Source organism: Bos mutus, chromosome 24, assembly GCF_027580195.1.
Source record: "Bos mutus isolate GX-2022 chromosome 24, NWIPB_WYAK_1.1, whole genome shotgun sequence".
Lineage (NCBI taxonomy): Eukaryota > Metazoa > Chordata > Mammalia > Artiodactyla > Bovidae > Bos > Bos mutus.
In genome coordinates, this window is record NC_091640.1 from 43,072,366 (window position 1) to 43,087,465 (window position 15,100).

The 15,100-nt window shown below is 38.7% G+C and overlaps 1 protein-coding gene across 2 annotated transcripts in view; it reads right to left on the reverse strand.

The window, feature by feature from the left end:
- The window catches only part of SPIRE1 (spire type actin nucleation factor 1), a 162,296-nt gene that overhangs the window by 72,226 nt on the left and 74,970 nt on the right, over positions 1-15,100 (reverse strand). For both annotated transcript variants that reach the window (XM_070361817.1, XM_070361818.1), the window contains exon 3: positions 7,900-8,133. In XM_070361817.1, the coding sequence (XP_070217918.1) occupies positions 7,900-8,133 (234 nt within the window). The remainder of the gene's footprint in view (positions 1-7,899; positions 8,134-15,100) is intronic.

Here is a 15,100-nt window from a genome sequence, read left to right on the forward strand (position 1 = left end):
TGAATTAGCACCACTTTACAGCAATGAAACTGAGGCTTCAGAGGAAGCTAGTGACTTGTCCACGGTCATAAAGTTAACATAAGGGAGGAGGATTCAACACAGTCATACTTGATTCTGAAGCCCAAGCTCATGCCAAAACACGCGGAGTTGTATAATTTGGTAGTAAGAATGCCAAGAAGACATGTGGACTACTGGGAAGATGCCTCATCATTAGATGGGCAGTGGTGGAAAGAGGGCGGAGGGCAACTGTGACACTTCCAGTCCTGATGTCATCAACAGTACACAGCCCATAACTACTTCTGGGTCAAAGATGCAATTTAATGCCATGCACAGCAATTTAGAAAAATCAAACAATTTACTATATTGTAAGGCACGTCCTGTCAAGACTATAATGCATTAGGATAATTTTATCTTTCTATAATAATTTTGCATCTGTGTACAGTAGTTATGTTTTAATGTATTTGCATTAAAAATTGTAAGTTCTCCCTTATTCTTTACCATATGCTTGACATTAATATATATTTATTTAGTAACTTGTATCTTTTGGAGAGTAAGAGATATCTTTGTAGCTTGTAATATCCTTCATAATGTGGCTTTCTGTTATTTTTCATTTGTAATAAGTATTGTATGCAATTTAATATATTACTATCTTTAATAAAATACATTCTCAGGAAAATATTTCAGCAAGTATGTCAGCAACAAACCTTCTTCACAAACAGGCTAAGAACTGATGCAATGGGAGCATGAGAGCAAAATCGCACAAGTTTAATTATTCACAGAGCAACCAATGAACAGAGTGTATTTTCTGCTCAATTATTTTTATATGCAGAAAAGAGCTTCTCACATAAAATTATCATTTCCAAGGTGATGAAAGGCAACTGTTAGGACTTCCATCTTTCACTAGTTCCACAATTTTATACTCCAATTACATGCTGTGAAATATGGCATAACATTTTTTACTGTAATTCATAGTAAGAAATGCTATGGATTTCTTACTTATGCATCCTTACTATGCATAAGGATTCAAACATATGCATAAGTGTATGTTTTATACACAAACATTTTACAAAATGAAACTTAAACAATCAACTGATTTCACAACCCACTATCAGGTTGTACCCTGCAACTTAGAAAACCTGGTGTAAAAGTCTAAAATCTTTTTACTGTATATGATATAATTGTATATGTAAATAATCCACAAAAATTATTAGCACTAAGAAATTTTAGCAAAGTTGGGGGATACATGATCAACACAAAAACATTCTATTTCCATTTTTTCAATAGTAAAAAAAATAATAATTATACTAAGGAATAAATTTAACCAAGGAGGTGTAAGACTTACACACTGAAAACTATAAAGTATTGCTGACAAAAATTAAAGAAGACAAAAAAATGGACAGACATCCTGTATTCATGGGTTGGAAGGCTTAATATTGTTAAGATGGTTGTTGTTCAGTCACTCAGTTGTGTCCGACTCTTCTCTCATGGACTGCAGCACTCTAGGCTTCTCTGTCCACCATTTCCCAGAGCTTGCTCAAACTCATGTCCATTGAGTTGGTGATGCCATCCAACCATCTCATCCTCTGTCGTCCCCTTCTTCTCCTGCCTTCAATCTTTTCAAGCATCAGGGTCTTTTCCAATGAATGGGCTCTTTGCATCAGTTGGCTAAAATACTGGAGCTTCAGCTTCAGCATCAGTCCTTCCAATAAATATTCAGGGTTGATTTCCTTTAGGATTGACTGGTTTGCTCTCCTTGCAGTCCAAGAAACTCTCAAGAGTCTTCTCTTGAGTTAAGATAATAATACTATACAAAATGATCTACAGATTAAATGCAATTCCTAACTAAATACCAAAGGCCTTTTTGAAGAAATAGAAAAGCTGATCCTAAAATTCACGTGAAATTGCAAGGGCCCCAAATAGCTGACACAATCTTGAAGAGAGCTAGAGACTCCAGCTTCCAAATTTTAAAACTTACCTCAAAGTTATAGTAATCAAAACAAAGTGGTGCTTGCAGAACAACAAACATAGATTAATGACACAGAACTGAGAGTCCAGAAATAAACCCATATATCTATGGTTGATTGATTTTTGATGAAAGTGCCCAGACCATTATGGAGGGAAAGAATAGTCTCTTCAACAAATGATGCTTGGAAAAGTGGATATCCACATGGGGGAAAAAAAAAAGTTGTACCCCTACGTCACATCATACATTATGAAATATTAACTCAAAATGGATCAGTGACCTACATTTAAGAGTCAAAACTCAAACTCTTCAAAGGTGAAGTGAACCTTCATAGGGGTGAACCTTCATGGTCATGAACTTAGTAGCAGTTTTTAAGACATGATACCAAAAGCACTAGATACAGCATATCTTACTTTACTATAGCACTATATTATGCATTGCAGATAGTGTGTTTTTTACAAACTAAAGGTTTGTAGTGACCCTGTGCATTAGGCAAGTTTATCAGTGCTATTATTCCAGCAGCACTTGTTCACTTCTTGTCTCTGTGGCACATTTTAATAATTCTTGCAATATTTCAAACTTTTTCTTATCATTATTTTATGATTTACTTTATTTTATTATTATTTTATTTTTACTATTTTATTATTATTTGTTGTGGTAATGTGATCAGTGATCTTTGCTGTTACTATTGTAACTGGTATTTTGTTTTACATTTTAAAGTATATATTGTTTTTTAGATATAATGCTATTATACACTTTAAAATAGACTATGCTGCCGCTGCCAAGTCGCTTCAGTTGTGTCCGACTCTGTGCGACCCCATGTACTGCAGCCTACCAGGCTTCTCCGTCCATGGGATTCTCCAGGCAAGAACACTGGAGTGGGTTGCCATTTCCTTCTCCAAGGCATGAAAGTGGAAAGTGAAAGTGAAGTCACTCAGTCGTGTCTGACTCTTAGCGACCCCATGGACTGCAGTCTACCAGGCTCCTCCATCCATGGATTGTCCGGGCAACAGTACTGGAGTGGGGTGCCATTGCCTTCTCCCATAATAGACTATAGTATAGTATAAACCTAACTTTTATATGCAATGGGAAACCAAAATATTCATGTAACTCACTTTACTGCAACCTTTGCTTTGTTGCAATGGTCTCGAGCTAAACCTGCAATACCCCCAAGGTACGGCTGTAAATGATTAGACTTCAAAGTGAAAATTGTACACTAGTCAAAAATGCCATCATCAAAAAATCTACAAACAATAAATGCTGGAGAGAAAAGGGAACCCTCTTGCACTATTGGTGGGAATGTAAATTCGTACAGCTACTATAGAGAACAGTATGGAGATTCCTTAAAAAGCTAGGAATAAAACTACCATATGACCCAGCAATCCCACTACCGAGCACATACCCTGAGAAAATCAAAATTCAAAAAGACACATGTATCCCAACGTTCCCTGCAGCTCTATATACAATAGCCAGGACATGGAAGTGACCTAAATGTCCATCAACAGATGAATGGATAAAGAAGTTGTGGTGCATACATACAATTGAATATTACCTGGCCATAAAAAGGAATGAATTTGAGGCAGGTTAACTGAGGTGTATTAACCTAGAGACTGTACACAGAGTGGAGTAAGTCAGAAAAACAAATATTGTATATTGACATATATATATATCTATGTGTGTGTGTGGAATCTAGAAAAACGGTACAGATGAATCTATCTGCAGGACAGCAGTAGAGACACAGACATAGAGAACAGACTTGTAGACACAGTGGGGGAAGGAGAGGGTGGGATGGATTGAGAGAACAGCACAGAAACATTTATATTATCCTATGTAAAACAGCTATTGGGAACTTGTTATGTACCAGAGGGACTCAACTCAGTGCTCTATGACAGCCTAGAGGGGTGGGAAGAGGTGGGGAGGTTCAAGAAGGAGGGGATATATGTATGCTGTTCAGTTGCCCAGTCAGGTCCAACTTTTTGCAACCCCATGGACTGCAGCATGCCAGGCTTCCCTGTCCCTCACCATCTCCCAGAATTTGCCCAAGTTCATGTTCACTGCATCAGTGATACCGTCCAGCCATCTCATCCTCTGATGCCCTCTTATCCTTCTGCCCTTGCTCTTTCCCAGCATCAGGGACTTTTCCAATGAGTCATCTGTTCACATCAGGGACCAAAATACTGGAACTTCAGCTTCAGCATCAGTCCCTCCAGTGAATATTCAGGGTTGATCTCCCTTAATATTCACTGGTTTGATCTCCTTGCTGTCCAAGAGACTTTCAAAAGTGTTCTCCAGCACCACAGTTCGAAGGCATCAATTCTTTGGTGTTCTGCCTTCTTTACAGTCCAGCTCTCACAACCGTATGTGACCACTGGGAAGACCATGGCCTTGACTATATGGACCTTCGTTGGCAGAGTAATGCCTAACCTGGATATATGTATACTTCTGGCTGATTCACGTTATTGTAGAGCAGAAACCAATACTACTTTGTGAAAACAATTATCCTCTAATTAAAAAAAAAACTGTACATCAAAGGATTCTATCAAGAGCATGAAAAGACAATCCACAGAATCAGAGACAATATTTGCAAATCATATATCTAATAAGGATCTACTATTCAGAATGCATAAAGAACTCTTAAACTCAACAAAAGATAAACAACCTAATTTAAAAACGGACCTGAATAGACATTCTTCCAAAGAAGATAGACAAATGGCCAAAAAGCAAATAAAAAGATGCTCACCATCATGAGTCATTAAGAAAATGCAAATCAAAACCACAATTAGATACCACTCACATCCACTAGGATGGCTATAAAAGCAAAGAGAAAATGGAAAGTAAGTGTTAGCAAGAATGTGGAGAAATTGGAACCCTTGTATATTGCTAGTAGAAATGAAAATGGTGAGGCCACTGTGGAAAATAGCTTGATGGTTTTTCAAAAAGTTAAAGACAGAATTACCATGTGATACAGCAATTCCGTTCCTGAGGTGTATTTCCAAAAGAATTTAAAGTAGGTATTCAAACAAAAACTGAAACACAAATGTTCATACCAGCACCATTCACAGCAGCCAAAAAAAAGGTGAAAACAATTCAAATATTCCTAGCTGAGGAGTGGATAAACAAACTGTGGTATATTCACAAAATGGAATCTTATTAACCCACAAAAAGGAAAAAGGTACTGACACATGCTACGACACGGGTGAACCTTAAAAACATTACACTCAGTCCAAGAAGCTAGACACCAAAAGTCATATACCATATGATTCCATTTATATGAAATACCAGAATACATAAATCCACAGAGACAGAAAGCTGATCAGTGGCTGCCATGGGCTGAAGGAGAAGGGATAGGTTTCCATCTGGGATAAAGAATAGGCTTTGGACTGAGATAGTGCTGATAGCTGGATAGTATCGTGAATTATTTAATAGCACTAAATTGTGAATTGTAAACTTTGTTATGTGTATTTTACCACAATTTTTTAATGTACAAAAAAATTTTTTTTTAAAGCCAATGAAATTTCATGAAGTTTCTACTGAGACAGATGAGAAATAATCCCTTAGAGGAAAAATAACCCCAGTGATTATTTCAGTTTCAATGAATTACCTGATAATTATTTTATTCTTTGTGTTTATATGCATCAGCACATCTAATTCTTATGTCAACCCAATTTAGAGATTAAGAAATAGAGATTTACAATAGCTAAGGATTTACCTAAGCCATACACCTAGCCAGCAGAATTGGAAGTGAACCCAGGCAGTCTAACTGCAGAATGAGTTACACTAAAGGAAGTAATGTTCTTACACTAAAAGAAGCAATATTCTTCAAGTGATGAAACACTCAGAACACAGCATACAGGCAGCATGCCCCAAATGACCTCTACAGTTACCAAACAAGTGACGCTTGTGGAGGACTGGAAATTCTACAGACTTGTGTCCACAAGTTTGTTCTCTATGTCTGCGTACACAGTCTTTCCTTTATATATACACCAGTCAGTACATGCAGAACTTTGTGGTCTTTTCTCCATTTATTAAAAATTTCCCACACTGCTACTTAACCTACATGATTATAATTTTAAAGACCATATGATAATCTATGAGCTGATATACCATTTTTCTGGAAGTCATTTATTTCCAGTTTCAAAACAGTATAATTAATGCTGTGATACACATCTCCTTGTATCTATGTAACATTTCATTTTAAAAATCATCTCCTTGTACAGAGAACAGACTGGTGATGCCAGTGATTGGGGCTTGGGGGGTACAGAGTGGAATAGCTGAAGGTAGTCAAAAGGTACAAACTTCCAGTTATAAAGTCAGTCAGTCCTAGGAATGTAATGTACAGCATGGCAACTAAGGTTAACAATACTGTACTGAATATTTGAAAGTTGCTGAAAGATAGAGCTTAAAAGTTCTCATCACAAGCAAAAAATCTGTAATCATGTGTAGTGATGGATGTTAACTTATTGTGGTGATCATTTTGCAATTTATACAAACAAGGAATCATTACCTTGTACAGTTGAAACTAATATAATGTTATACATCAATTATATCTGAGCTTAAAAAACTGACCTCTGAAAAATTTCTAATAGTATTACTGTGTGGAAAAATTTGAACATGCACAAAATGAGGTGGACAGTATAATGAATTACCATCCATCACCCAATTTAGCAATGACCAATTCATGGCCATCTTACTTTATCTACATCCTCATCCACTTAAGCCTCACCCTCCAGGATAATTTTATAGCAAATTTCAGACATCTGAATTTCACATGTAGATATTTCAGCATACACTCATTAAATGAGTTTTTAAAAAATATACTCACAATTCTATTATAATATCTAAAAATATGAATAATTCCTAATATCGTCAACTATAGAGTAAAAGGTCAAATTTTCCTGATTATCTCAAATATATCCACAGTTCATTTTTATTTTCATTACTCTAGGAGGTGGAGCAAAAAGACAGGCAGAGAGTATTCTGCCTATGTTTTCCTTGAAAAGTTTTATAGTACCCAGACTTACATTTAGGTCTTTAATCCAGTTTGAGTTTGTTTCTATGTATGGTATTAAAGACTGTTCTAATCTATAGATTCAATGTAATCCCCATGAAATTACCAATAGCCTTTTTCAGAACTTTCCTGGTAGTTCAGTTGGTAAAGAATCCACCTGCAATATGGAAGACCTGGGTTCGATCCCTGGGTTGGGAAGATCCACTGAAAAAGAGAAAGGCTACCCACTCCAGTATTATGGCCTGGAGAATTCCATGGGCTGTATAATCCACAGGGTCGCAGAGAGTTGGACACGACTGAGAGATTTTCACTTCACTTTTTCAGAACTAGAACAAAAAATTTTAATATCTGTATGGAAACACAAAAGGCCCCAAAAAGCCACAGCGATTTTGTGGGGAGAAAAAAAGAAAAGCAACAAAGACAGAGCTAGAGGAATTAGGCTCCTTGATTTCAGGAGCTTTGACTGTACTACAAAGCTACAGTAATCGAAACAGTAGGACACTGGCACAAAAACAGACACACATCAGTGGAACAGGAAAGAAAGCCCAGAGGCAAACTCACACACCTATGGTCAACTAATCTATGACAAAGGAGGCAAGAATACACCATGGAGAAAAAACAGCCTCTTCAATAAATGGTAGGAGGAAAACTAGACAGCTACATGTAAAAGAATGAAATTAGAACACCCTTATGCATTTCATTAAGGACATGAAACTGAGCAAACTCTGGGACATGGTGAAGGACAAGGAAGCCTGGCATGCTGCAGTCCATGGGGCTGCAAAGAGCTGAAGACAACTTAGTGAGTAAATAACAACAACAATGTATTTTATTGAAAGCTGAAAGTCTAGGAACTATTATCAAATGCTAATCAATTTTTTAAAGTGAAATAACAACTCTTGAAAGAAAGAGATACTGCTGTAAACTTTACCTTCATGACATCTCTATAGGACCGGATGGCTGAGACCTTCCTCTTTACGTCATCATTCTCCTCCAGACCCTCATCCGCAGCCTCGTAGCCCTCGTCATTGCTGCCGTCAGCCTCTACCGTGTTGGCCATGCGATCAATGAGCTGCTCCAGTGGGGGGCTTAACTCCCTTTCTTCATTCTCCTTCAAGCCATAGTCCAGTGCCTTATAAATAATAATTCCCAAAGATTCTATAACCTAGGAACATTAAGGAAGGCGGTTAATAGAGACAACTGAACAGCTTTATAGAACTGTAAGGCATAAAATATTCAGTACGATATTTAAGCTACGTCTAATCTATTCCATTTCAGAAATGTGACACATTAAATTTGAGGAGCTTAAGAAGTCTCACCTGTGTTTTTTTTAAAAATCTCAGATGGAAATTATTTGTATAATTTCTTCAAACCAGTATGTAACACATACACAAAGTCTTTTCATGTTTTCTTAGATTTATGTTAAACACTAGAATCTATATTTTCCATCTATATAAAATACCAGCAATACCAACCAGGTTGATTTTCCATATTTTCAAACCATATTTTTTCAGAATAGACAGAGTTACCGAAAAACATATCCATTCAAAACTGTTATGACAACACTTATCTAATTAGGGATTTCAAAGACATATCAAGGATCTGAGACTGAAAACTCAGTGACTGGTAGCAGCTAACTTAAGCTTAAACAAACAAATCTATTCACAGCCATGTCCTTCTGACAGGGGCTGGCAGTGCCGCAACTTCCACCTTAAGGTGCTGCCTGCGCATCAGGCGGAACCATCTGTAAATCAGGCTGGAGTCTGTCAACTGATTGGAGAACTCCCCCAAGGCAACAGGTACAGGCTGGAAAGACAGAGTGGCTCAGCAGCACGCACTTGGTGATGCCTCCAGGGCCAACCTGGGCCAAGCACGTGCAAAATGCTTCCATTGGATGATGGGATGCCTCTGTACAAACCCAAACTCATGGCTAGAAGGGTCAATAACCCCCAGTTTATGATGGGCCGCTCAGGACTCAGGTAAACTGGTGGCCCACCATTGAGTGTTCAGTATTGACTGTGGCCCAGCATCAGATCTAGAGCTACCAAAAGGAAAGGAGCTCTCCACAAAGAGCTGCAGGGCTCTGCTCCAGAACCCTAGGGCCTGCACTGCGACTCACCCGCAGGGCTGCCCAAGGCTCAGACTGTAGCCCTCTCTGCCACTGACACCGCAAGCACCGACACATCTGCGGGGTCAGGTGGCCCGTGCAGCAGAGGAGCCAGCCTGACAGCTGCATTTGTGGAGGAGCTCTCCCTGTCCCGGGTCCTACTCAGAACTAGCAGCTTTCTGGGTCCTTCAGTAAATGGGCTAGAGTAATACAACACACTTCGAGGAATATGTGCCTTCAAAATCCAGAGTCCACCAGGCTTTGTGCTTCTTTTCTGTTTGCAGTCAGGGCCTTGGAAAGGATGTCCTAAAACATTCTGCAGGGTCTCCCAGCTCCAGGATAAACTATGTGCACCTGGTTTCAATGTCCCAAATCTATTACCTTTCCTGATTTAAACCTGAACCATGACACAGTACTATATGTAATTCAACCTCTCAGAAACACAACATAACAAGGCTGGGCATTATTAGACTGACATGTATAGTAGCTGACTCATCACTTTCACAGATTCCAGAAACTTCTAGCCTTGTGCTAGAGAAGCATCTACCTAGTTCTACACAGCCTGGAGCTGGTGATAACAGACGAGCACTCAAAAGACAACTGAAACATAAAAGTACCTAGACACATCAACTTGCCTACATATATACTTACTTATACTAATTTTAGAAATTCATTTTCCAAAACTTGTGGTGGTTGTTCAGTAGCTAAGTCATGTCCAAAAGTGATTTAAGTATTAAGTAGGAGAGCTCCAACTAACAACCCCTTGAGAAAATTAGAGACGTTTTTTCCATGTTGACACTGATTATAATCTACCTGTATAAATATCAACCTGACATTTCTCCATCTTGTTCACAAAAATACTATAAAAGACTTACTACACTTTCTTGCTGCAATATCTAAATACTAACTGTAGTACTCTCTTATCTAGTAAAATTTATCCCCCCAAAGCATACTTTTCTATTAATCTAGCTAATATCCACTATACTAAGCACCCTTCCTTTCACTCATGAATTCAGTCCACAGATATTTACTAAGAATCAAGTGTATGTGCCAACAAAGAAACAGATGAGGAGAAGAGACCTGTGGCCTTCATAAAGGTTTTGTCCTAGGGAAAACAGATAATTAATAAGCTAAATGACTATGCTATACATTATAATAAAGAAGGGAAGGGTGTTATGAGAGCATAATTTAATAGGGAGCCCTAACTAGTCCAAAAATCAGGGAAGCCTTTGTTAAGAAAATGAATTTAAGTAGAGTTAACCACAAGAAGAAGGGGGTTAGAAAAGAATTCCAAAGATAGGAAAACAGTGAGTATGAAGACCTAGAGATAAGAAAGAGCATGGAATGAGTGACTGAAGAAAAAACAAAGTGTTTACTTCTAATGACAAGAGGACAGTTAGGATGAGTTTTGTGAGGTGGGAATATATTCACAAATCACATTGAGGCCTCAAAGGCTACCTGACAGGTCTGAAAGGAAAGTGCAAGTGAAGTCCCTCAATCGTGTCCAACTCTTTGTGACCCCCTGGACTGTAGCCTGCCAGGCTCCTCCATCCCTGGGATTTTCCAGGCAAGAATACTGGAGTGGGTTGCCGTTTCCTTCTCCAGGGGATCTTCCCCACCTAGGGATTGAACCTGGGTCACCCGCACCGCAGGCAGACTCTACCATGTGAGCTACCAGGGAAGCCTGAATCTTCATCAAGTAATAGCGGGCCACTGAAGGGTTTTGGGAAGTGGGGCAGTAAGGTATTTTTAAAGTTCAGTCAGTCAGTTCAGTCACTCAATCATGTCTGACTCTTTGCAACCCCATGGACTGCAGCATATCAGGCTTCACTGTCCATCACCAACTCCCAGAGCCTACTCAAACTCATGTCCACTGAGTCAGTGATGCCATCCAACCATCTCATCCTCTGTCATCCCCTTCTCCTCCCGCCTTCAATCTTTCCCAGCATCAGGGTCTTTTCAGTATTTTTAAAATATATCATGCCACAGTTATCAAGACAGGGTGGTACTAGCAAAAGAACAGACAATGAGATTTATGGAACAGCATACAGAGCCCAAAACAGACTCCCAAGGATACTCAACAGAGCACTGACAAAGGAGTGAAGGCAATTTAAAAGAACAGGCTTTTCAAACGGTGCTGGAGCAACAACATCCACATGCAAAAATATGAGTCTAGACTCAGGCCTTACACCTTTCACAAAGTCACAAGTAAAATACAAAACTATTGAATGAGAAGATAACATAGGAGAAAATCTAGTTGACTTTGGGTTTGATGATTTTTTTAAAGATACAAGGAATGATCCATGAAAGAAAAAAATTGGTATGTTAGACTTCATTATAATTAACAAATTCTGCTGCATGAAAGGCACTGTTCAAAGAATAAAACAACAAGCCACAGCTGGAAGAAAATATGTGCCAAACATATGTGTGATAATGGACTGGTATCCCAAATATACAAAGAACCTTAAAACTCAAACAGAAAATAACTCCTGGAGTTTCCTAGCGGTCTAGTCATTAGGATTCTGGACTTTCACTGCCATAAGTCAGGTTCACTCCCATGAGTCAGGTTCACTCCCTGGTCAGGGAACTCAAGTCCCACAAGCTATCTAACCTGACCCCACCCCCTGAAAAAAAAAATACCCAGTTACAAAATGGGCAAGTGATCAGAATAGAAGATATACCAAAGAAGATATACAAATGGCAACGAAAATGTGAAATGATGCTCAAGATAATGTGTCATCATAAATTGTACCAATGTTTTCTTAGGTCACTCTCCCAAGGCAACAGAAATAAAAGCAAAAATTAACAAGTGGGACCTAATCAAATTTACAAGCTTTTGTATAGCTAAGGAAATCATCAACAGAATGAAAAGACAGCCTACAGACTGGGAGAAAATATTTGCAAGTGATGTGACCAACAAGGGCTTAATATCCAAAATACACAAACAGCTCATACAATTCAACAATAAAATAACTTACAGCCCAATAGAAAAACAGGTAGAAAACCTACATAGACAGTTCTCCTAGGAAAACACACAGACAGCCAAAAGGCACATGAAAAGATGCTCAACATCACTAATTATTAGAGAAAAGCAAATCATAACTATGAGGCGCCACTTAACACCTCTCAGATGGCCATCATTAAATAGTGTACAAATAACAAATGCTCAAGAGGGTATGGAGAAAAGGGAATCCTCCTACACTGCTGGTGGGAATGAAAGTTGATGTAGCCACTATGAAAATTATCAGGAAATTCCTCAAAAAGCTAAAAATAGAGTTTTCAAGTGACCCAGCAACCCTACTCCTGGGCATATATCTGGACAAAACTATAATTCAAAAAGACACATGTACCCCAATCTTCAATGCAACACTATTCACAATAGCCAAGACATGGAAATAACCTAAGTGTCCATCAAAAGATGAGTGGATGAAGATGTGGTACAGATATACAATGCAATACTACTCAACCATGAAACAGAACAAAATAACGCCATTTGCAGCAACATGGATGAACTCGGAGATTGTCATATTAAATCAGTTAAGTCAGAAAGACAAATACTGTGTGATATCACTTCTATGTGAAATCTGAAATACAACACAGATGAACTTATCTACAAAACAGACTCACAGCCATAGAGAACAGACTTGTGGTTGCCAAGGGAGAGAGTGGGAAGAATGGATTTGGAGTTTGGGGTTAGCGATGCAAACTATTATATATAGAATGGATAAACAACAAGTCCTACTATATAGCACAGGGAAATGTATTCAATATTTTGTGAAAAATCATAATGGAAAAGAATATATAAAATAATGTAAAAAAAAATCATATGTCATCAGGGATTTACAAATTAAAATGGTAAGATCCCACTATATACCTACTGAGTTCAGTTCAGTTCAGTCACTCAGTCTTGTCCGACACTTTGCGACCCCATGAGTCGCAGCACGCCAGGCCTCCCTGTCCATCACCAACTCCCGGAGTTCAGACTCACGTCCATCGAGTCAGTGATGCCATCCAGCCATCTCATCCTCTGTCATCTCCTTCTCCTCCTGCCCTCAATCTCTCCCAGCATCAGAGTCTTTTCCAATGAGTCAACTCTTCCCATGAGGTGGCCAAAGTACTGGAGTTCACCTGTAGCATCATTCCTTCCAAAGAAATCCTAGGGCTGATCTCCTTCAGAATGGACTGGTTGGATCTCCTTGCAGTCCAAGGGACTCTCAAGAGGCTTCTCCAACACCACAGTTCAAAAGCATCAATTCTTCAGTGCTCCGTTTTCTTCAGTCCAACTCTCATATCCATACATGACCACTGAAAAAACCATAGTGTTGACTAGATGGACCTTTGTTGGCAAAGTAATGTCTCTGCTTTTCAATATGCTATCTAGGTTGGTCATAACTTTTCTTCCAAGGAGTAAGCATCTTTTGATTTCATGGCTGCAATCACCATCTGCAGTGATTTTGGAGCCCCCCAAAATAAAGTTTGACACTGTTTCCATCGTTTCCCCATCTATTTCCCATGAAGTGATGGGACCAGATGCCATGATCTTCGTCAAATCCAAAACAATGATATCATAAAATGCTGATGAGAATGTGGGGCAGCAGGAATTCTCATCAATGGCTGGTAGGAATGCCAATGCTTCAGCCACCATAGAAGACATTTTGGCAGTTGCTCACACAGCCGAACATACTCCTACCATACAATCAAGTAATTCCACTCCTTGATATTTACTCAAGCTGAAAACTTACATCCACACAAAAATCTACACAAATGTTTGTTGTTGTTTAGTCACTAAGTCATGTCTGACTCTGCAATCCCATCAAGTGTAGCCTGCCAGGTTCCTCTGTCCATGGGATTTCCCAGGCAAGAATACTACAGTGGGTTTCCATTTTCTTCTTCAGGGGATCTTCCTGACCCAGGGATCGAACCTGCATCTCCAATGTCCCCTGCATTAGCAGGTGGATTCTTTACTGTTGAGCCACCAAGGAAGTCCTACACAAATGTTTAAAGTAACTTTATTCAGAACTGTCAAAACTTGGAGGCAACCAAGATGTTTTTCAACATGTGAAGGGATAAACTATGATAAATCCATACAACCAACTATTATTCAAAGATAGAGAAATGAGCTGTCAAACTACAAAGACATAGAGGACACTTTAAAGTAGATTACTAATTGAAAGAAGACAATCTGAAAAGGCTAAATTCTAACCACATGATATTTTGGAAAAGGCAAAACTATAGAGAAAATAAAAAGATCAGTTGTTCCCATGAAAGTGTATGGGACAGTCTAAGGAGAAAAACTACAAGAGAAACGCAGACCCAAACATTTAATGACTGGCCAGAGGATGAGAAATCAAGAGACTAGACTGTAAAGGAGCAAGAGTATGAAAGAAAGGAGGAAAGTAGAAAGTCACAAAAATCAGAGCGAGAAAAAACTTTCAAAAGGAGGTCATGGTCCTGGCACGGAATGTGGATTAGAGGGGAGAAGAGACTTAGGGAACACCGCTGGATTCCTCCAGAAGGAAGCTATGGTGACCTCAGCAAGGGCCAGACTGTGTGAACAAACAGTGCCATGTGTACCCAGCACACACAGAAATGTTTAGGAAAAGGAGCGAAATGTAAGGTAGCAGCTAGAGAGGAAGACAGGGCAGAGGTAGGGTTTTTATTATTATTATTATTATTATTATTACTATTACTTTTGTTTGAAGACTTCAAGTCTTAAGCATTTTAAAGGGTGATGGGAAAAATACAGAAAGGAAAACACTGAAGAAGATGCAAAGACAAGGGATCACAATTACCAACAGTGACCTTTGTTTGAAGTGTCAGACCTCTACAAGGGGTCACTCCTCAAAAAAAATCTTTCCATGAAATCTAGATATGCTTTTTTCCTTTTATAAAGCAGCAAAAAAAAAAAAGTCCATTTATCCGTGCCTGAGAGTTATCGTTCTATTCAATATTACTTCCTAAGCAGTTTCTAGGTGATAAATTCATTAACATGCTATTCTAAGCCTTTTACATTCTGAGCCCAGTG